Source organism: Ochotona curzoniae, unplaced genomic scaffold (genome assembly GCF_017591425.1).
Source record: "Ochotona curzoniae isolate NIBS_2020 unplaced genomic scaffold, NIBS_Ocur_1.0 scaffold_3890, whole genome shotgun sequence".
In the NCBI taxonomy this organism is placed as follows: Eukaryota; Metazoa; Chordata; class Mammalia; order Lagomorpha; family Ochotonidae; genus Ochotona; species Ochotona curzoniae.
Window position 1 is genome coordinate 13,715,994 of NW_024467115.1, and position 24,417 is coordinate 13,740,410.

The 24,417-nt window shown below is 36.4% G+C and overlaps 1 protein-coding gene across 1 annotated transcript in view; it reads right to left on the minus strand.

Annotated features, from left to right (window-relative positions):
• The window catches only part of MOXD1 (monooxygenase DBH like 1), a 96,693-nt gene that overhangs the window by 21,955 nt on the left and 50,321 nt on the right, over nt 1-24,417 (minus strand). Inside the window, exons 6-9 of the mRNA XM_040965322.1 lie at nt 4,345-4,524; nt 3,965-4,067; nt 1,785-1,951; nt 601-792 (exon numbers count right to left, since the gene is read on the minus strand). Coding sequence (XP_040821256.1) covers nt 601-792; nt 1,785-1,951; nt 3,965-4,067; nt 4,345-4,524 — 642 coding nt within the window. The remainder of the gene's footprint in view (nt 1-600; nt 793-1,784; nt 1,952-3,964; nt 4,068-4,344; nt 4,525-24,417) is intronic.

The window sequence follows — 24,417 nt, forward strand, 5'->3', positions numbered from 1 at the left end:
TGTAAGAGTGGAGTAAGAGTAGGAAATTATGTTGGATAAAAGTAGAAAATTGTGGTTTAGATTTAACAATCTTGGAGCAAAAATTTTGAGTGCATGAAACATCACAAACATTTTTAAAAGGCTTTCAATAGTGTAAGGCATATGTTTATCACCAGTTTTTGCACCATGATTCCCAGCTTTGATTGAAACAATAGAAAGAACTTTGTTAACTTTGTTAAGTGGAAAAATATACTTATTTTCATTTTTACTGAAATAAAATATTTAAACATTATGCTATCTTTTTAAGATGGCACAAGGCAAGCTCTGATTCTACCATTACCAAAATTGCAACTCAAAGAATCTCTTAGAAACAAATGAAAAAAAAAAGCATGCTTAGTGTTTAAAATCTGGGAGTTATGTTTTATGATTTGTTTTTCTTTTTTCTCAACTACTTGAATTGCTTTTGGGGCTTTTGGAAAACAGATTAAACACATTCCATCAGGGTTGTGCAACAATCACATTGGGTGGCTTTACTGATGTGAAGATGAACAATTCATTTCACTATTATATTTCAATAGGCTCTTTACTTTCATTAAATAAAAATAATCTAAAGGTACATACTGGCAAGATTGTTTGTTCTTCCCTTAGATATTGGAACTCCTGGAAATTGAAGTCAAAATCATCATCATAAGCGAGCAGTTTCATTTCAGCCCCCTTGCGAAAATGACGCAGCCTGATGCCTCTGCCAGCCAGGTGAGCATGGAGAAGAACAGCAAACACATGGATTCCACTTGGCTTTTCAGCTTCTAGAGCCTGCAAGTACATAGAGGAAGACTAAGACTGGATGAGCCCACACAAGCACATGTTCAGGCAACTCACATTCAAATGTACTTGGAGGCACAACTGAGGAAAAAAAAAAAAACTAAAGCAATTTAGTTGAGAACATTAGCTGCCAATTTTGAATTTGGATGGCTCAGTGTTCTCTGTGAAGCAATTCTTGCCAGGAGACAAAAAGGGGAACTGAAGCTCACAAAGACCTGCCAGGTTACTCTTAAAGGTTATCTTTATTGCTTCCTTCTTTGGGGAGGTCAAGAGGAAGCCAGCATCCTAGCAAAAAGATTCCAGTGTATTCATGACCTGAAAATATGAACCTTTTAAAAATGGGAATCATTCCTGCTGTTTTACAAAAGAATGCTTAGGTGGGACAATGAAATTAACCACGTTAACCATGGTCCTGGAGCTAACAAATGATGCCGTGGATGGTCCTCTGAGTCAAGGCTTAAATCTCTCAGCAGAGCAGTCTTTCTTCTACTGCACCAGTCTGTCACATTGTCCACAGCCATAGTATCTTTCCATTCGTAACCCAGACAGGTTGAAATATTTCGATTCAAGGAAAAAGTTTTATATATGGACACAGTCATTATTAAATACTTAAACTTGATTTCTTCTTTGGTGACAGCTATTTTTAATGAATTATGGAAAAAATAAATAAGAACAGAAAGTGAGCTAGAGAATGGAAAATGAGATTATACAAAGGCAGAAACTTTAAAGGTTTAATAAACTATCCTATATTTTAGAAAAGGAAAGGATTAAAGAGGGAAAATATTCCACAAGTTACTCTCTTGTCTTTGGAATTACATTCCATGGCCTTCATTGAGTTCAAAAGACAATGTTTCTGCTAAAATTACCATATGACTTCACAATATGCTGACAAGAAAACAATCAATAATATGCAAGCATACAATATTTTATACCATACTTTCTATGAGTTGGATTATCTTTAGACAAACTCAGACCCTGCATACCTCTTCCAGGCATTCCAGAGTGCAGTGACCCTCAGATCGGAACTCCGGCATCCCTGGAGGGATGGTATGGAAAAGGCTCACCCAGAGGCCTGCCTCAATCACTCCAGCATCGTATTTTCTTATATCCGTTGTATGAAACAGCCTCAGTCCAGAACTGTCTATTAAACCTGGAAGAAAAGTACATCATTGAATATGAGTTTGACTTCTTTACAAAAAGAAAACGCTCTTATGTTTAGTTGAAATGACATCATTTGTTTTCCTTAAAATCTCACAAATGAAAATATACAAATATATAAGCAGAGATTAATGAAAGACAACAGTCAGTCCCAGTTGCAGGGATTACAAATTGAGTCACCACCGAATCTGCAACCTCAGTGAACACACACATCATGCCACAGGGGACATGATGACTCATCAGCTGATTTCCCAATTGTCTGACATGACAACAGAATGAAAATTCTAAAGCCATCCCTGAGAATAACTCAAAATAAATTGTTTCAATATTGTTCTGAGTGAAGTTCAATAACATTTGCTGAGAAGTGAAAACTCACAGGTCCAGAGAACACTACTTACAGAGTAAAATTTAGAGTTGACTTGCTTTATACTTAGTCTCCACTGTCTTATTCATTCACTATCCATTCAATCAACAAATAATTGTTAAGAATCTCTTATGTGATGAGATGAAATATGAACAAGTAACTCTTGTTGCTATGGTAAATTTGTTATAAGGTGGGAAATGATGAGTTTCAAGCATCTCAAAGGACTCTCTTTTACGATGATAACTGAAAGTGAATGTGTGTCTAGAACTTTGAATAGTCAGCTTCAGCAAGGAAAACTCTAAGCCATGCACACCACTCACCCTTAACTATGTGCCATTACCTATTGTGTGCTCTCATAGTACCAGATAACTTTTTTTTTTGATCAACTAGTGTGTTTATAATTTTCTGCTACCTGATGTGATCATCTTATCATTTCTCTTTCCCGTGAATCTATAATTTCCATCAACACAGTATCTGTTTTATGCCCATATTATAACCTCAAGCACAGACCCAGCACATAGTTGGCATTCAGCATTTACACATGAATCAATATAAAATAATAATCTAAAACTTTTTTGAAAATTACATATAAAAACAATTTCTGGGTTTTGAAATATTATACAAGTAATTCAGAAATCAAATGTACAATGTCTCTTCACTTTAGTGGCTTATTATAAAATGTTCTTGCATCAAGATTTATTCAGTGTATTTATGAGTTGTTACAAAAAAGGTTAATATTTTTATCATGGTAGCTTTTCCATATGTGTAGTTGGAAAAAATTTTCACAAGAATCATGTATTTGGTATTAATGTATATCACAAAGCAAAAAACAAAGTAGTCACATGTACCCAATTGCCTAGCACGTGTTACTGTTCACTCTCCAAGTATAGTCATTAATAATATCCTCTGTCACACTAAATGGTGTCTTAATTTAGTTGATCAAACACAGGTTAATTTTTTGTAGCATTGGTTTTAGTTTCAACTCTTTTTAAGAGTTATAAATGATAAAGCAGAAAGAAAGAAAGAAAGAAAGAAAGAAAGAAAGAAAGAAAGAAAGAAAGAAAGAAAGAAAGAAAGAGAGAGAGAGAGAAAGAAAGAAAGAAAGAAAGAAAGAAAGAAAGAAAGAAAGAAAGAAAGAAAGGAAGGAAGGAAGGAAGGAAGAAAGAAAGAAGGAAAGAAAGAAAGAAAGAAAGAAAGAAAGAAAGAAAGAAAGAAAGAAAGAAAGAAAGAAAGAAAGAAAGAAAGAAAGAAAGAAAGAAAGAAAGAAAGAAAGAAAGAAAGAAGACAGGAGGCCCAGCATGATAACCTACTGGCTAAGGTCCTTACCTTGCATGTGCCAGGATCGCACATGGGTGCCGGTTCATACCCCAGCTGCTCAGTTTCCCTTATAGCTCCCTGTTTGTGGCCTGGGAAAGCAGTCGAGGATAGACCCTGCACCCATGCGGGAGACCCAGAAGCATCTCTTGGTTTTTGGCATCAGACAACCTCAGCTCTGGCTGCTGCAGCCATTTGGAGAGTGAACCAGCAAATGGAAGATCTTTCTTTCTCTCCTTCTCTCTCTTAATATGACTTTCCAATAAAAATAAATCTTTTTTAAAAAACAAAGAATACATAGGTAAATTATATAAAATGTAAACTCACCTTTCTTCTGTGTTGGATTGTCATAATGGACTTCTAATAGCACATAATGTGGATCTAATGGAGTTCCAAGGGATAATCCCACGTGAGGTGGATAGGAAAAGCCCTAAATATGGAAAATTCCATGACACAGTGTCCATGAGAACTCTGTTCCACCCAGAAGCCAACCCATTCCATAAGATATTCAACCTTTTAAGACTCCATTAATATATACTTGATAAGAGAAAATGATTTACAGACAGCATCCCTTCTATGCAAACAAAAAATACCACCCTTACATCAAAAATAATGTGTAAAGTTTTACTTGTAAGTATTTAAACTGTAACTGTGAAAGGAAATATGAGCAATTACTTATGGTACATCTCAATAACAATTAGCCCCACCTCTCCACCAATGGCCCAGGCAAAAATCACAGTCTCGCAGGTGAGGAAGGCATCGGGCATGTTTGGGTGGTAACACTCGTGTCCGTAGTCCAGGACACTGTCATTGAAGCTGCTACTGCACTGATAGAGCAGGATGTGGTGGACCAGGTTCTCATGTCCTCTCTGTATCACTGGCTCAACCTACAAAAGCACAAAGGAGGAAGATGTGATGGGGAGAATCCTGCCATGCCATCTCCCAAAAGCACAAAACTAGCATAAGTGCTCATCAGCTCTTTATCATAACATTCTTCTCAATTATACACTTCAAGTATAATTTGTTCTAGAGGTGATGATGGTGGTGGTGATGATGATGAACATAATGGCAACAACAATAATTAAACTCTATAAGTGAGATTAACATCCTGGGACTTAATTACTATTTACACCCTGTGTCTATACTTCTGAGTGATAGTAGGATTCTCAATGTTTTTCGTTTGCTTTTGTTTTCTTCCACTTGCTATGTCAAGATACCTTTGCCCATTGGAGCACTGAGCTTGCGATTGTCAAGTGAAAGAAAATATATGCCATTGCAATAATTTGGGGAAAAAATAAGATGGTGGGGGACAGGGACAGGGATAGGGAAGACGGAGAAGGGAAGGGAAGAGAGGAACCTCTATGCTTCTGAACCCATATCATGAATATGTGAAATCTACTCACTTTATATAAATAAAGACGAAATTTAAAATTCTGAATGAGTTAATGACATATTAAGACAATTAAAGAAAAACCACAGAATATAAAACACATCATAGCGCTCTCCCAACCCTTCTACCTATAACCCTAACTACACACATTTAGGCACTACATTTTGAAAACTTCTGTTGCTCTCTGCTTCAGACATGCATGTTTATGCGGTGTGTCTTCATCTCTTTTTCTCTTAGGGCTTTCCATTTTCCATTTTCTCTACTCTGCCTCTCTATCCTGTTGGAAAAATCTAACCAGCCATAGGGGCCAAAGCTATGCAATGGATAGAGGTTTCCATGATTAGACCAAGGTTCAAAGCTCTTAAATCTAATTTTGTGTTCCAAAGTGAGTCAGGCCACACCTAACCCACTTGTACAGCAGAGACATCAAAGTCACAGCAATAACACAGTTTTGCTTGTACTTGTCTCTAGAAGGTCTCAAGCCCTGAGGGCAGAAACTGTTTTTCATTCTTCCTGAAATTGACAGTTATTGTTCAAACACGGTTTCACAATAAACAATGACTGCACAGACGTGTAACACAGATGTTTTATTAGAGCTTAATTTCCACATCAAGTTTGAATTTTCTAATGAGACTTGACTTGTTCAGGTGCCTTAGTACCCCAATAGGATAAAGGGTACTGCTGATACTTCCATAGCAAAATATCCAGGCACAGAAGAGATTTTTTTTATGTTTTTTTTTTTAAGTTCGGGCAGAACCTGAAAATTGATCCAAGTTCACAGGGAGGTTTTAAGAAGAAACTACTGGGTCCAATGAGAGAAGGTCATTTCCAAGGCATCAACAGAAACTAAAGACCCTAGGGGAAACATAGTGAGAGGCAGCAAAGAATATAAGCATGAAGCACGTGGCACTAGCTGGTGACTGACTAAGGAATTTCAAATAAATTGCATACAAAACCTTTTAAGAGCAAATGTCTTTTCTTAATTGAAAATCCTGAAACTATTTCCAAGCTACTAAGTTAACAATGTATTCCTAGAATAATTACAGTAACGTGTCTTTCACTTAACACCTACTTTTTGTCATTAGTCATTCTACGTACCCTATTGTACCCTATTTAGTATTTACAACCAATATATAAACTAAATGTTACGTTGTCCATCTTACAGGTGATAAAACAGACACCCAGGGAGACTAGGCACTGCAACACACAGCTAGGAAATGGTAGACAAGGATGTGAAATCAAGCTGCCTGACTTCAGAGCTTATGCCATTGTATTTACAACACAGTGCTAGAGTGGCAACAAGGACCCTGGACATTGATGACTGCTTTCCCATATAAACATGGGGTTTAAAGGCACCGAACAAAGGCTAGGTCTGAGTGCCTACCTACTTATACTGGAGACCAAGCAAAGAGAACCTGTCAGCTGGGAATTACAGGCAGCCTCAGTCATAGGAAAATAGCCATCCAGGATTCCAAATACAGGTGATATGAGAGGGATAAGCTTCAACCTGAAGCGTTTCTTCCATACAGCAAAATACATCCCCCCTGCCCCCAGTTATATCAAGTAATCAAAGCACTGGGAAAATCTCAATGAGAAAGGAGGAAATGAAGGAAGGAGAGAAAGAATAACAGTAGGAAGGAAGGAGGGAAAGAAGGAAAGAAGGGAAGGAGGGAGGGAGGGTGGCAGAGGAGGGGAAGAGGAGCAGGGAAAGGAAAGAAAGGTCAACAAAAAGCATCAGAAACTGACCATGAAACTGAACCTGCAAAGTGAACAGCCCCAAATATTCAGTGTTTTTCCTAATGCCATCATCTTTTGCCCTTTTTATTTGACTTATTCTAACTGTAGTTTTTAAGATGTGACTCTTTACCTGTTAAAACACGAATAAGCAAATGGAAAACAGCTCTCCAAAACCAACTTTGAACTCATTGAATTAAAGATTAAAACAAAAGGTGAGAGATGATGGTGAAATTTAATGAGCTGGAAGTTTTGTAAATTTCCATTGTACTCCTTCCTGCTCACTCTTGTTCTTGGCAATCCCATTTTATGCACCCAACTAAGTCAGAAGTTTCTGTCCATATAAAAGCCTGTTAACCATCTCTAGATTGCTAAGAGGTCAGGTGGCTCAGGAAATGATAGTGACTGGCAGAACATTTTAGCCAGAACTAACAGCGTTGATAAATTACTATATAACCATGCTGCCATGCTTGTGTCTGTCATAAGATAGAAACATTATCTATGCCTTTCTCCCCTCTTCTTCCATGTCTTCATCCTTAATAGGCAGGCAAGTTTTAGTACAATAAAATGAACCTGTTATTAAAAGCAATCAAATTTGGGAAGGGGTGTTTTTAAAAATTTGTTTTAAAGATTTATTTTATTTTTATTGCAAAATCAGATATACAGAGAGGAAGAGAGACAAAGAGGAACCCCCCCCCCCGATGATTTATGCTACAAGTGGGCCACAAAAGCCAGAACTGAGTCGATCTGAAGCCAGGAACCCGGAGGCTCTTCTAGGTCTCCCACATGGGTGCAGGGTCCCAAGGCTTTAGGCCATCCTCAACTGCTTTCCCAGGGCATAAGCAGGAAGCTGTATAGGAAGCAGGGCTGCCAGGATTAGAACCAGCACCCATGTGCGTGCAAGGCAAGGACTTTACCCACTACGCTATCATGGTGAGTCCCTAACCTTTCTTCTTAAGCGATACGCCAACACATCTATTTCTTTCTCCTAATGTTTCCTTGGGTTTTTGTTTTACTTGCAACCAAAAATCTTAATTAATAATCAAATATAAGTAAGGATGTCTCATATATGGATCAATATGTGTGCTTTGATGTAGGTGTAACTCCCCAAAAGAGTAATTTCTTTTTTTCTGCATTAAATAAAATTTCAGTATAGAATATCTTTTGCTTTTATTCTTCTGGTTTATTTATTATTTTTAATCAGACCTGTGTAAGTTAACAATAAGTTTACTTGAGTATATGCTCTAAGTTTCCTATGCATCCATTATTCACATTCTCTTCTGGATGAGTTACTATAAATCTGTTTTGTAGCATATTCTTATTTGAAAGGAAGAAAGAGGCGCAGACAGAAAGGCAGATCTTCCATGTACTTCACTTCCCAAAAACCCAAAATAGCTGGAGCTGGACCACATCAAAATTAAGATCAGTGCAATATATCTCAGTCTCCCGTGTGGACTCTGGGTGCCCAGGTATTTGAGCAATCACCTGTCACTTACCAGGGTGCATGTTGGCTACAAGCCACAAAGAGAACCAGAGTTGGAATTTGGAACCCATGAGACTCTGATATTGAATGTGAATGTCTCAAGCAATGTCTTGCCTTCTTAATTACTTTCAACCAATGATTGGACAATAAGTGCCAGAAAACATTTATGCCTCTGGTATTGCTAAACAGCAGCTATCAAAACAACCTATAACCTTGCATCAGAAGGGAAAAACCCTAAAGGTAACTTCTATTCTCCACAAGGTTAGATTGAGGCTGGAACTAAAATCGGCTCACACATGTCTTCAACTTACTCTTGCCAACCTCACTCTCCCCCTACCCACCCAGTGTTTTCTCTTGATATCTTATTAGTAAATAATTAGATAAATACATATCTCAAAGGACTATATCTGGGACCCAGCCTAAGATAAATAGCATAATGGAAGAGTAGTTTTGAAACCATCTTCTTGGATGTTGCCGTAATCTGAATGTGATCTTCCAAAATTGTATGTTGAATCTTAATTACAGTGTGGTAGTATTAACTGATATAATATTTGACAGGTGAGTGAGTCTGAGTACATAACCTTCACGGATTGCAGTATGGTTCTCAGAGTGTGAAGTAGCATGTTCCTTTCCTTGCCTCCACCTTATGCCAGGTAAAGACACAGCAACGCAGCAATGGGAAGTAGAGAGCAGCCCTCAACAACCACAGTACTAGAGTCATGATCTTAACTCTGTTATTCTATTATATGTTTCAAGCATGTGTCTATTCTTCACAAGTGTCCAAATCTGAAGGGTGTTGTTACAGGTGTATAAGAACAAAGACAAAAAATTAGCGACTTGTCTTCTGCACCACACTGCAGAACCTTGCCTGACAATCATTCCAAGTCATTACTTTAGAATGTGTTAAGCTGACCAAATGGATAGTGATTCCACACCAGCCTTACTATAGTTAAGGAAATCAATACATATTTCTCTGATAATCATTGCCAATTGTCATTGGCTCTGTGTTATCTCCACAGTCCCACATAGAAGAATGTGGTCAGAGGGGAACCTTCACTTTATGTACTAATTTCCATTCTTACTGCCACAAATTTGTTAATCCTGTTTTATGCATTCTATAAGACCCAATCCCACACCATTTAAATTTTACTTTATGAAAGGCTAGCCCTTGTTTTCCCTGGTTCCCTGCTCTGATTGTTTTTGCCTTCATCTCTGCTATTTCTCTGAACTATTTTCAGGAAAGAGTACTGGGTGATTGCTTGAAGCCCAAGATTTCGTTTAGAATCCAAGATCTGCCATTTACTACGTTTTTGTCAAGTCATCACAGGGAACATATTTTCAAAAGTCACTATTCTATGTGCATGTGTGTAATTAATAAAATATAATAGAAAAACTAGATCCTGCTTATTATTTTGGAAATGTTTTTTTTTTCAAGCATTCTGCTCTTGTAATTGTTGCTGTTGTTGTTGTTGTTGTTATTATTGGATACGCAGATTTACAGAAAGAAGGAGAGACAGAAAGAAAGATCTTCCGTTCACTGGTTCATTCCTTAAATGGCCACAATGGCCAGAGCTGAGCCAATCTGAAGTCAGGAACCAGGGGTTTCTTTCTGGTCTCCCACATAGGTTCAGGGTCCCAAGGCTTTGGGCTATCATCTATTGCTTTCTCAGGCCATAAGAAGGAAGTTGGGTGGGAAGTGAAGCAGCCAGGAAATAAATCAGTGCCCATTTGGGATCCTGGCACTTGCAATAAAGACTTACCCATTGAGCCATTCAGTCATCATGTCAGGTCCAACATGCTATTTTTAAATACTTACCCTTTTAAAAAAACTTTTTAACTTGTTTATCTGAGAGAAAGAAATACTACTGCTTTTTCATTCCCTAAATATTTCCTGTCTCCTAGAAGCCTACAGCTAAGAGCTAAGAATTCGAAATCAAGATGGCTGAATAGGGTAAGGACACGTTTAAACAGATGGAGAAATGTTAGCCAGTGTGAAACAGAAAGAGCATGTTCTAGAACAACAGCAGTGGGGTACCTGGAGACTGACAGACACAGAAACGTAGTGGACACAACAGTGTGGTGTTGTAGTGACTGTTATCCCAGCAGCATTCAGCAAACCCTCGAAGTGTATATCACATTGGGACCCTGGGTTGATATCGGGTGGCTGTTCTCCATCCCTGAGTACTAAGGTTGTTGCGAGGCTGGATATGGCCTCTCTCCTTATCCCTACTTTCCCCCATATGCAGGAAGAAGAAACAGAAAATTTGGAAACAATGGTCACACCTACTTTTCCCTAACCCTTGATCCTTCCCACCATGATCAACTATGTAAACATCATTTAAAATAAAAACTAAAGAAAAAAAGAAAGATAACATTGCATTATTAGTACCCCAAAAGCTTTCACTATTGCCACCTCTGCATTTCTTTTTTTTTTTCTTTTTTAGTAAATGTAATGAAAGTATATTGTTGTTTACCTAGTACGATTCAGTGAAGTAATACTTACAACTACATACCACAGTATCTGGCGTTTCTATAATTTTTCTTCTATTTAAATACATTAACTACCATAAATAACAGAAAACAATATTTTGCTACCAGTATCAATTCACTTAATGTAATGATTTCCACTTGCATCAATTTTTGGCAAATATCAAGATTTCATTCTTTTTATGATTGAATAATATTTCATTGTGTATTCATACCACATTTTCTTTATCCAGTTATTAGCTGGTAGGCATCTAAGCTGATTTCATATCCTAGTAATTGTGCATTGAACTGGGAGTGCATGGGAATGCAAATAATTCTTTCAGATGTTGATTTCATTTCCTTTGATATATTTGCCTAATAGATTGCTTTGAACATTGGCCATCGTTCACCATCAATGAATTTAGTCATTTATCCAGCAAACATTTACTAAAATAGCTAACAATTATAAATATAAACACTAAGAACATTGTTCTTATTAGCATAATTAAGTCATTCAATTTCAAATTCATCAAACCATGAGATTGATATAACTCTTCATTATGTAATCAATCTGAGACACATTTAATCAGTTGAACAAATTCACGCAGTTTCTGAATAGCAGGGCTGACTAACTTAAATATCATTTTCTGGATAACCATGTTGTGTATTTTCTGCATCTATGGAACTACAGTAGAGGTACCAGGGAGGGCTCTGTGGTCAGAAAATGAATTAGAATAAGTAACAAAATAATTTTGTACTTTATTCTGATAGTTCTGCATTCAAACATCATTTGAATTATTTCCTTTGACTAGAAAACAATTTAAAAATTTAGAAAAATGTGCTTGATCCATCCCAGAATTTATGATTAACCGTCATTACAACTAAGAAATGTAATCTTTTGTACTTCATAAAAGTAAAAGAAATTAAAAGAAATGGATGGAAGAGTTTTGTAATTTTGAATTGTTTCCTTGTTTTTCTCTTTGTGCTTTACACGAGGATTTTATTTTAAAACAAAAAAAAAATCTTTGTTTATAAGAAAATTTCAGGAAAAGAAAGATAAAGTGAACAATATCTCAGACTATGGTTGAGTTTAGCAGTGGCCTTGATATCTGGGTTAATCCTCCAACCAAGGCAGATAACCTCTATTTTAGGGAAGTCTTTGTTTAGGGTTCCCAACAAAGGAGTTCACCAATCCAAAGCCTTTAAATCCCAGAGGTGTGTTTCTTGAAAGCAAGGCAAGAGCCTTTAAAAAAATTCATTTGTAGGGCCAGTGTTGTGGCACAGTCATTAAGATGCTTCCTGCAGCATCAGCATCCATATGAGCACCATTTCAAGTCTAAGCCACTGTACTTCCAATCCAGCTCCCTGCTAATGTGCCTGAAAAAGCAACAGAAGATGGCCCAAGTACTTGAGTCCCTGTCACTCCTGGGTGGAGACCAAGATGGAGTTCCTGAGACCTGGTTTCAGCCTGACCTAGCCTTGGCATTTGCGGCCTTTTGGGAAACCGATCAGTGGGTGGAAGATTTCTTTCTCTGTTTCTTCCTCTCTCTATGTCACTCTGCCTTGGAAATAAACGCATAGGTGGAGAAAGAGTGAGGGGATAAAGAGCGAAAGAGAGACAAAGACCTTCTAATTTCTGGCTTACTCTCCAAATGCTCACAACAGCCAGGACTGGGCCAGGTCAAAAACAAGATCTGGGAACTCAATGCAGCACTCCCGCTTGGAGGGCAGGGGCCCAAATCCTTGAGCCACCCCCTGCTACCTTCAGGAGTGTGCAGTGGCAGGAAACTGGAATGGAAAGTAGAGTCAGTATTCATACCCTGGCACTCACATTGGGATGTGAGCATCAGCTAAGCTTGGCTTAGCTGTTATGTCAACTGCCTGCCCCAAAGTGTCTTATCATACTCTGGATTATTATTTTATTCTTTTCATTTGGGTTTTATATGAAAGTGTAATATATGAGGAAAGTAATATATCAGTGATCACATATCCATAACTTGAAATGAATTCATTATTATACATGTTTTCCTATTCATCTTGGCATCCACTTTATCCAGTCCCAAGTACTCAAACAGCCAACTGAGTTGCCACAGTTGCCAGTTAAGTGGGTCTCCTGAACAAACTCAGGGTTGTTAGTTTTAACCAGATACTGTCTGCACTTTTGTTCTAAACATACAAACCATAAGGCTTAAATCAAACCTAAATTAGCTTGTGTAATATTTTTACAAGAGTTCATTCTTAAGTCTGCAGTCATAAAAATTATACCAAAAATGTTCAGCTCCTGAAGGGAACATATACAATGTGTGAGTGATGTATTCCATTACTTCCCCATCAGATAAAAGCAACACTCTAATTCGTAATTCACAACCTGGAAGTGTATCTAAAGAAAAAATTTGCTTCCAAAAACAGCCTGTCTCTTTTTTTGGCAAATGAGAGAAGTGGTAAAAATAAGATCTGATAAACTGAGTTATAGTAATGGATCTAAAAGAGAGCTCATCATCTTTTCTCCCCCATAAGACATTGCTTCTTTTAGACTTCTATTGAAGTTCTAACCCCTCACATCAAATAAAGTGCCAAGTCTTTCAACTTCTACCCCTGTGGCAACCTGTGTTTACACACTGCTTACTTCCAAAGCCTCCTTCCCAGGGGAGGCTGCTTTTACTCTCACTACGCTGTCCTAACATGTAGGATGAGATGGCTGACTCTTATCATCTGTATTCTATTGTCTCTATCAGCACATTATGCCTCTCCTCCAATTGAACCCTACAACCTCTACTTTGGCCCAAAGAAAACACTTCTTAACTTAGTACTCATTCTCTCTGTGATCCTCTCACAGACCTCAGGAGATACCAGGAATGCCTTTGGTCATGGCATTCTAGCCTCCCCATTCAGAAATCTGACAAAATAAAATCACACCCATAACATGAGCTTGCAGAAGAACAAATAAATCATCTGAACATGTTTCATCTGGCAAGTACTCAGCATCTTCCAAACTGACAAAAACTGTGCCTTTAAATGTATTACTAACTTCAGGACAGCGTAATGGCTCAACTGGCTAATCCTCTACCTTGCAGTGCCGACTTCTGATTTGGGCACCAGTTCATGTACCAACTGCTTCACTTTCCATCCAGCTCCCTACTTTTAAGGCCTGGGAAAGCAGCAGAGGATGATCCTCATCCTTGGAATCCTGCACCCATGTGGGAGACTCAGAACAAGCTCCTGGCTTGGGATCGCCTCATCTCCAGCCATTACAGCCATGAATCAGCAGATAGAAGATTTTTCTCTCTGTCTCTCCTTCCTTTTGTAAAATCTGTCTCTCCAATAAATATAAATAAATCTTTAAAAAATACAGATTGCTTAATTCAGTGAGAGGAAGAACATTTTTTAAATGCAAAAAGATACTAAAGTGCTAAGTAAAAACAGCGGTTAAACAGTTTGTATCGGCTACAACCCTACTGTCTTGAGGAATAACGACCCTAGAATGGGCCAAATGGCAGTGGAAGACTGATTTCTCTTTCTATTTCTCTGCTGGGGCCCTTCATTTAAACAGAGCAAAGAGATCCTTTAACTTTGTTCACCTCTACTGAGATACTAAAACCATAAAAACTCAATTGTAAAGGTAGTCTGTCTCTGCTGCAAATCTGGATTATTGAAATTGATCATTTATATTCCCTTAAAATTCATATGTCGGAACCCATGTCCCACTATGATTGTGTAAGTGTTAAATTTACATCTAAAAGAAAAGAAACATTATATTCACATAAAGACTTAAACACAAATGCAGCTTTATTTATAATAGTCTCAAACTGGAAAAAGTCAAAATAGCCATCAATAATTCAACGAATAAACAAGTTGTATAACATCTATACAATACACTGCTACCCAAAGATTAAAAGATCAAAATATTTAAACAATTCACAATATGGGTGCTGGAATTGTGGTATAGTGGATAAATCTGCCAGCCGTGTAGCTGGCACTCCATATGTGTACCAGATTGGATCCTGATTAAATCACTTCCATTTCAGCTCCTTGCTAATGGTCTGATAAAAGCAGTGGAAGGGTCACCCACGTGTTTGTACCCTTCCAAAGTGGGACAACAAAATGAAGTTTCTGGTTCCTGACTTTAGCTTAGATCAGTGCTGGCCAATGTTTCTAACTGGTGAGTGAATCAAAGGATGAATGATTTCTGTCTGTCTCTCCCTTTCTTTCTGTTATACTTTCAAAAATTGAATACTTAAATGTGTAACAGTCTTGAAAATTTCTAAACAATTATTCTGAGAAAAAGAAACTATACCTCTTTTGAGACAAAAATGCATATACTGATGATGCTATCATATAAAACCATTGTCTATACTTAAAATGTCAGGATGCATTTAGACAGCAAAATGATGCATTTATAACTGTTTTTGGAGGACTATACTGTTGCTATGATATAGGGGAAAAACAGTGGAGGTAAGGGGAGCATGGAAGGGAAAATTCCTGAGCCTAAGGAACTGTCTCATGAAAAATACAAAATAAAGAAAAAGAGAAAAAGAGAGAAGCCAACCCAGGAAAAAAATTTAAACTAAACTGTAGAAAATTTAAAATTAAACTAAATGTAGAAAATTTAAACTGCAGTGATAAAAGCATATATTGCCAAAATGGGAAGATGGAAGGAGTAAAAGAGATTATTACAAAACATTAAGATAAAATTTGATGAAGATGTTCATTGTATTTACTGTGTATTAATTTCACAGGTATACATATAAATGAAAATTTATTATACACTTTAAAGCCAGGAAATTTAAAATTCACTATATCTCAGCAAAGCTGTTTAAAACAAAAGAACACTATCACCATCACTATACTCTCTCTCTAAAAAGTCTAGAACAAAAATATTGATAATTTCAAGTACTGATGAAACTACAGAGCAACCAAAACGGTATATAAAGACAACAAAAAACTGTGAAACCTACCAAAGCTTATTACCCAGATCATGACACAGAAATTCCATCCATACGTAGGAAGATCAGTCAAAAAGTTTATCAAAACAAATGCAATTTTATAAGTTTACATTGGTGTAAAAAGAACAAAAAATCCATATATAGATTTTTATATAATGCTCATTTTTACAAGCTTTTTGAAGACCCCTCATATGTATGGATTGCATTTTTTGCTCCAAATTTATTGTAGTTCAATTTTCCATGAGCTTTCTTGAAGTACCTTCTTATATATTTAGTAGAAATGCATAAACATGCTCACAGAATGGCATGCACAAACTAGTTTATGATAGCAGTAATGAATATAATCAAAAAATAATCCAAATATCTGTCAGTAAAAAATGACATGTAGATGGATTGCAAATATTTACTCAATTGAATGTGAAGATTTCCCCAAATCGCCACCCTCCTGTATTCATGCCCATTTCATTGTGATTTTGCATTTTTTCATCATGGGACAATGTCTGTTCACCCATTTCTTCCATATAGGTGAGATTTTTCCATCTTGGAGCCAGAGTATTGGTATGTATACTAATCCCAAGAGAAGCCTAAAGAGGCTTCACAATCTTTTCTCTTTCTTTCAGAATCTTGTCACCATCCTTTGAACAGCTGGTCTCAATTTCTAGAAAACAAAATAGCTATAAGAAGGGCCAGCTTGTCCCATCAGATGCCTCTGAAACCAGGCTATTCTCAACCAACAGAATAGCTGGCTTCCAGTCTCTTGAGAGCTCAGTCATCATCTGAGATACCTCCTCAGCTGCTCGTAGATCTGAGTAAGCCCACGTATGTATTGGTCATCCTCACCCACCTTCAAGCTATAATAAAGGCTTAGTCATTTAAAGCATGCTTAAACCTTAAATCTGTTAATTATGAGGTGGTTTAGTCCACGGTAACAAAGATTAATTAAACATTGTGATGTATTCAGACAATGAAATCTAGAACAAGGTGAAAATAAATGTGTTGCTTTCTGTGTATGACAATGTGCTATTTTGTACACCAAGTAGAGCTTCTAAAAGAATCCAGGTTAAAAAAAAAAAGACTATTACTATCTAGTTCTACCTACAATAAGTTTAAAACAGGCGAAAGGATCAGTCACATTAGTCGTTACTTCTGGGGAGACAGAACCTAGGAACTGCCCAAGGAAAGAAGTTGTAGGAAACGCGTAACGTGATTTTGTATGTCAGTTCGCCTTGTGAAAATGCAGTGGGTTATGTAATAGTGCAAACACTATCATGCAAGCATATGCATGCATTATTACATAACCCATTGCTTATCCATGAAATTCAGTAGAAGTATTTTTTTAAAAACTGGTAAATGGTTGAACAGAAAATTCTCACAAGAGGAAATACAACCATCTCTAGCAGTCCTAGAAGAGCAGCTCAAGGTAATCAGAACTCTTAGTTTCCACTCATCCATGAACTACTAAGATGGTTGAGTGGAAATGAGTAAGTATTCACATATTGTTGGTTTATAAATTTTAGAAAACAGTAAGGCAAATACATTAATAAAAATGTACATAATTCCAACTGGATGCACTTAGAAATCAGGCCTATAAATCACTAATAGCAAGCATATGGTCATAAGAAATTAATTGAAACTTCTTTAGAGTAGCAAAAACTTAAGTCATGTTGAATGCACATAAATGATGAATGATACATTAAGAGATGATTATGCCATGTAAATATTAAAACAAATACATCATTAATCTTATTAATAAAGATGATTAAACAGATAGAGCAAACTAAGAATTATTAAATGCATTATACATATTATGATTAGTACATATGTTGTATATACATATATTGATCTAAGTTTGTTTGTGAAAAAGAAGGAAAATTATCCCATAAAAATTCTATATAATATTGCAAATATTTTCTTGAGTATAAGTTTTTGAAGGATTCAAACATATTAACATTAGTAACCTTAACATTAGTAACCTTAGAAAAGGTTACAACAAATTTTTCTTTTAGACATTTTCACTTTTTTGTTTGTTTTATCAGGTAAGTATCTGATTCATAATAAGAAAGTATTCATGTTAGAAAATAAAGTGTTTTCTTGAGAAAGAGAGCACAGAACTGAAACCATCTTTCAAACGATTGTGCGTAAGAACCAATTATAATTGCAATTAAAGGCCACCGCAATAGCATTTCATGTTACATATAAATTTCATGTGATTATTAATTCGAGCTAAAAATATTCTGTGAAGTGTTCCAGCATCTGAAACAAACATGACAAAATAATATGACCAAACCAACAATCTGCTGGAAATTTTTAAAAGCTATTTGAGTGAATACTGTTACTAAGCATTTTCATTTCTTGTTTAGCAGTTAAAAAAAACTAGTTCAGTAATCTTTAAAAGTTAATTCAACTATGATTCTTTATATATATATATATATAGATACATTTTATTTGAAAGATAGAGTTCCAGAGAGAAAGAGATAGATCTTCCATCCACTGGTTCACTCCCAAAATGGCCACATTGGCTGGAGCTGAGCTGAGGCTAAGCCAAGAGCTTTTTCCGACTTTCCCATGCTAGTTCAGATGCCCAAGACTGGAGCCATCCTCTGCTGCTTTCCAGGCCATAAACAGGGAGCTGGATCAGAAGTTGAGCAACCTGCAGGCGAAGGCTTAGCTTATTATGCCATGGAACCAGCCCCTCAACTATAACGCTAATAAACTCTTAAAATAAAAGCTTGCCTTATATAACAAGCACGTCACATTTGGTAGCCCAGTTTTTAAAAGAACTAAGCTTTATCTTAAAGGTGAATTTGGAAAGAAATTGCAAAGATAGTGGAAGTAGGGAATTCCAAGTTGTAAAAGAAATGATCAACCATATAAAATCCAGTTGGATATATAAACAAACATCTTAATGTTCTTCCTCTTTTAAGTACTCACCAGAAAAGTCAATAAAATCAAAGCAAGTTTAGTTCTAACTGCTCTAAATCACTGGATAATTACATCCTGGTAATTTGGAGCTTTTTCCAAAAGCCGTAAAAATTTTGTAATTATGGATTATTAAAAAATTACACAGTAGAAAGGGATATAAAACCTAAGTATATTTTTCACCTTGATTTTTTTTAATATTTCATATGTTGAAAAAGAAACATAAACAGCTGTAATTTATGACTTAGATTTGAATCTCCATTTCAAGCAATTAACTGGATGTGAAAGGCAGGGTGTGTGTGTATGTTTTCATTTAGCTTCATTTTCGAAAGCCATAAAGAAAAAGATTGCCGATGGAAACAGAATTCCTAAATTGTTGAGAAAAGGCCATAACAAAATGGCAACATGTCAGATCTGTCATGCTTGCAAACATTTTCAAACAATGTCATGGTAATCTTATTAATAGGTAGCATCTCCATTTTGTCACAAGGAAACTGGGATTCCAAGAAGTTCTCTTAGTATCTCAGGATCATGCAAGTGTAAAATCCACGTGACCAGGAAGACGGCAATCTTGAAACTTAGACCCATGCAAAAAATTTAAGTAACTTAACACCACGCCATAGTGCTATAATGTTTACCAGTAATTAGAGTATGGGTGCTAGGATCAGACAGGCTAACCCATGTGCCTCACTTTCCTGCTCTTTGATAGTAGATAAAATAGCTAATTTTCCCGAGTTAAATTTTCCTACATAATGAACAATTAATAAACAGCTGTTTTCTAAATATAGATTTTTTTCTACTTTATTTTTTTAGGATTCGTTTTTACTACAAAGTCAGATATATAAAGAGACAGAGAGAGGAAGAGAGACAGAGAGGAAGATCTTCTTTCCAATGGTTCACTCCCCAAGCAACTGCAATGTCTCCCACGTAGGTGCAGGGTCCTCAGGCTTTGCGACATCCTCCACTGACTTCCCAGGCCACAAACATGGAGCTAGTTGGGAAGCTGGGCTGCCAGAATTAGAATCTGCACCCTTATAGAATCCCGGCACATGCAAAGCGAGGACTTTAGCTGCTAGGCTATGGTGCTTGACCCTATTTTATTTTTAATTTTATGATGCAGTCTGGCTCTGAGATATCCCTTATTCCCTGCCCAAATTCCCTCCCTCCCACTGATTTCCTCCATATTATTACAATAATATAGTCCTTCACAAACAGTCATTGACTTCATCATTCTGTTACTTAAATGTATCCTGACTTTGCAGGTACAGAAAATGGCATAGATTCCAGCATCCTATTACCAAGATATATTCAATAGTTTTATTGGGAGTCCACTTTTGATTTGGAAGTAGAGATGCACACTGCATTGCATTTTCACATCTGGTTTCAATAGTCTCTACAACATAGTTACTATACATTCTCTTACATGCAAAGCCATGAAACAAAGTCAACAACAGAAATAAAGTTTAAAAAATTACAACAATAAAATGCTACTGAATAACTAATGTGTAGATCAAGAAATGAAAAAAATAAACCTTCCTGGAGAAAATGATGCTACTGTATGATGTATGAGTCAATGAAGAATTTAATAAGAGAAAAGAAATTATTTTGAAGAAATCAAAACTCATGAGCTGCAGCAAAAAACAGTACTGAAAGGACTATTGATCATATAATACATAAAGTTTGCCTTGTATCAGAGATAACATATGGCATTTGTTCTTCTGCAATAACTTACTTCACTGAGCATAATGGTCTTCTAGTTGGGTCCATTTGGTTGCAAATGGTGTCATTTATTCTTTGCAATGGCTGAGCAGTATTCTATGGAGCACTCTTGAAATGACAAGAATTCTCCTTTCTATTTCGCATGTATACTTGTGTTAGGGTCACGAAAGGAAATGTAATCACACACAGTGAAAGCAGGTCATAACACTGACTACTTGGATGAGAAACTGCGTTTAGCTTCCACTCAAAATTACCAATTTCCCCTGGGAGTTATGATGTTAAAATCAGCTACTATATGAAAAAAATCTACATTTTCATGAATTCAAATAAAGATTATTTTAGTAAGTGTACAAAACATTTAATAATTAGGAAAAACAAATTTACATCTTTGGAGGGTGGCTTTGAGCCAGCTTTTTTTTTTTTCAAACATTGGGCAATGAATGCATACTGTCTCCAGAGCTTTATTATCTCCTTGTTCCAATAAATTGAATATCCATGTAATGTAAACTCTTCTATAAAGAAAAATACACATATTATATATATTTGAACTACTAAGAAAGCATGACTGACACTGACAAAGAGAACACACATCATTCCAACAAACTCAACAGTCCTATCACTGGCTTTTTCGTTTCCACATTTCCTGAAAGGGCAACACCTTCCTCTTAGGAACTGCCTGCAGCTTTATGCTAAAGAACTAAACAGTTACATGTATATATGTGCAATTAAGAAGTAGCTTTGGTGTCTATTTTAGAGAATATGATGCAATTTGCCAGAGTTTTAACACTAAGTAAAACTAGTTAAAGCCACACAATAGTTGCATTCAAGATAAAATCAGTGACCCCAATTTAGGTATTAAAGGCCACACCCTGCAGTCCCTTTCAATATTTCACACTAGGGGCTTTGGCATAGTCAAGGCATTCTCTGGTCAAAAAAAAAGCAGTTGCCCTGAAAACAAGTAACTGCAGGGATCGCACTTTCTAATTTGACCTATTAGACGACTGATTTAAAGTTAAGCCAGCAGCTGCCGTTTCGCTCTAAGACAGACAGATACTGATGGTAGCACCAACCATTCTTTGCCACACATGGGATCAAATGGAGCTCTTGCACATCCCAATGTGCAGTGCTGCACTTTCAAAATGCCAATATTGAAGCAAAAGTCCAGTGGATGCTATTTTCCACCTAACTGAAAGTCATGTTTTGAGGGTAAATCATAAAAAATACTTATGCATATTTGGCTTTTAAATATCCTATATCTTCTGTAGGCAGAAGACCACGAGGAAAATCATCAACAATTGGTTTTCATTTCCTCATATGCAAAATGAGAACAGGAACACTGCCTGCTTGCAGGGATCTGTAACACCATTCACCATCCAAAAACGGACAGTGTTCTCTACAAATGGTGGTCCTGACCATGTGATTTATTTAGGGGCATAAGCGCATGGAGGTTGCCTCCCAGTCAATATTCCCCTGTTCCCCCACCAATCATCTGTCCATTTTGTACTTTCTCCAAATTATTCCTTTCAATATGGCATAGCACTGTATTCATACATGACTTTTCTCTTTTTCCCCTCTTTAAAGCTCCTACCACATTTTTTTAATGCAAATACTCACTCGCTCATTTAGGCCAATATTATCATTTGAGTGTGCAATGCTCCCCGGCACCACCACCCAAGTCCGACCCTCCCATCTAGAATGTCAGGTCCTTGGGTGACAACTATGTTTTACATTGTCCATATCTGACAAAAGACAGCACAGCAAACACTCATTAACTCTTTGTTGTGATTTAGAGTAATATAAAGGGATGTTTCTAGCTGGCTAAGGTATAAAGCAGGCATACTGTGTACGCTTCAGAAAAACACCATGAACCAAAGCACCTATCCTGTATTTGCATGAGCTCCATAGGCCAACTAAAGACTGATGGGCTATTAATAACATTTACACACTTGCTTACACAATCTTGTTTTAAGATTTTAAATTCCAGGGGTGTGCATTGGACACAACAGTTAAAACATTACTTAGATCATGTTTAATTTCTGAGTGCCTGAGTTCAAGTCCTTCTTTATTTTCAACCCAGCTTCTTGTTAATGCAAATCGTGGAGGCAGCAAGTGATGGCTCAAGGGTGTGGGACTCTGCCTGTCAGCCACGACTGAATTTCAGCTGGACTAAACCTCAGGATCCAAGCTTCAGCCAATGTCAACTTTTGCCTTTGTAGGCATTTAAGGAGTAAGCTGGTGGATGAAAGGTTTCTGTCTCTCCACTTTTCACTTCTCAAATAAATAGATTTTTAAAAATTAAAATTGAAAAATTAAATTTCACATAGAGCAATGCAGTGAGATTTCATGACAGAAAGATTTCCTTTTACTGGTAGTTAAAGGAATAAATTTTAAAGTCAGCAAGGTGGCCTGCAGGATACAATTTCCAAAGTCAGTCCATTCCATTACGATCATTAATGTATAAAGTTAACTTCCATGTATATGCTTCACTAGAACGTAAATCTTTTCCCCTTCACAGAAGGAAGTCTCCTTTATATCTGAGTTAGTTCAAACTTTATAATAAAATGCAGCTGTGGTTCCTGGAAGCAGCTGGCATTTGCCTCTGTACTCCCACAAAGAAATATGTAATGTCTCAAGGAATAAAGTAAGTTAAAACGATACACTGCTTAATTCTTCACGTGCACACAACCAACACAACAGATTTTAATAGGTGTTCAATGTGTGTTCAATCTTTATGATAGTTGTTGAATAAAATCACTGTTCACTATGAAAAGTATGTGCTAGTGATCCTTAATAGTAGGTATGATAAAATCACTTACAAATGCAACATCCTGGGAGATTTTAGTTAAGTACAAAACACTGAGCCTCAGAAACAGGGTTCATAGAAGGGTCACTTGGGGAGCTTTTCTATACAACAACCATAATCATCTCATAAAAGCGGGACTTCCCCTCTACCTAACAATCTGAGTCTGATGATTTGAATGTGCACCCCAGGAGATGAATCAAGAAAAGTCTAACAAGGACTCATTGAAGTGAGACTCACTCATTCATTTTTGATACATCACTATAATATATTTCTTTTAAAAGATATAGTATTAGGGACCAGTTTTAGATAGTACAACAGTTTAAATCACAACCTGTGATTTGCCCATTGAAATCCCAGCTACACTGCTTTCAACCCAGTTCCCTGCTCAACAGCCTGAGAAGGCAATGAAAGGTAGCCCTGGTCTTGAATCCTTGCCACCCACATGAAAGACCTAGGTGGAGTTCCAGGTTCCCAGTTTCAGCCCAGTCCAGGGTCAACATCATGGCCATTTGGAGAACAAACAGTGGATGATGGATTCTCTCTCACTCCTCTACTCTGTCCCTTCGCCTTTCAAATAAACTAAATCTTTAAAAACACATTATAAAACTTTATACATAATTTAAGCTTTGACACAGAAACACATTGAGATTAAATGCACCAAAAGAGTGTTGATACTTTAGAGAACATAACTGTGCAGGCTTATCTAAATTAAGCTGTAAAAAAAACTATTATCCAATTTATAACGTATACAGTTGAATAGAAAATATCTCATTTATTTAAAGGAAGCTTCCTCTACATCTGTGAGTATTTCAAAAGATTTCTGGCAAACAGTATTCATATATAAATGTGGTTTGATGCAAAAATTCTTTGAAATGATGCATAGAAAGGCCTTTAAAAGGTTCATAGAATCTTTTGTGCATTATGAAAAATTGCAGGGATCACAAGATATTTTTGCACCAAAATAAATGTATATTTTAACGTCATTTTCCATAAATTCCTGAAGCATCCTGATATATAATTCCTTAATAATTATTAAAAGAAGATTATAAAAAGTTCAAAGTTCAAATGGTGAATAATGCTATCCTACCTTGTTACACATATAGATTTTGCATTGAAAATAGGTATTAAGTTAAAATTGACATGTTATAACCTATAGCAACATACAAAAATTATCATTGCTTTTATAATTTTCAAGATAACTGATGATTACAGTTTACATTATAAATTTACAAATTTTATATCAACTTTTTACAAATACATTTTGTGAATTTCCAGTTTTGTCAATCCCAGTACCGAACAAAGTAAGTCATAGAACTTTAAAGG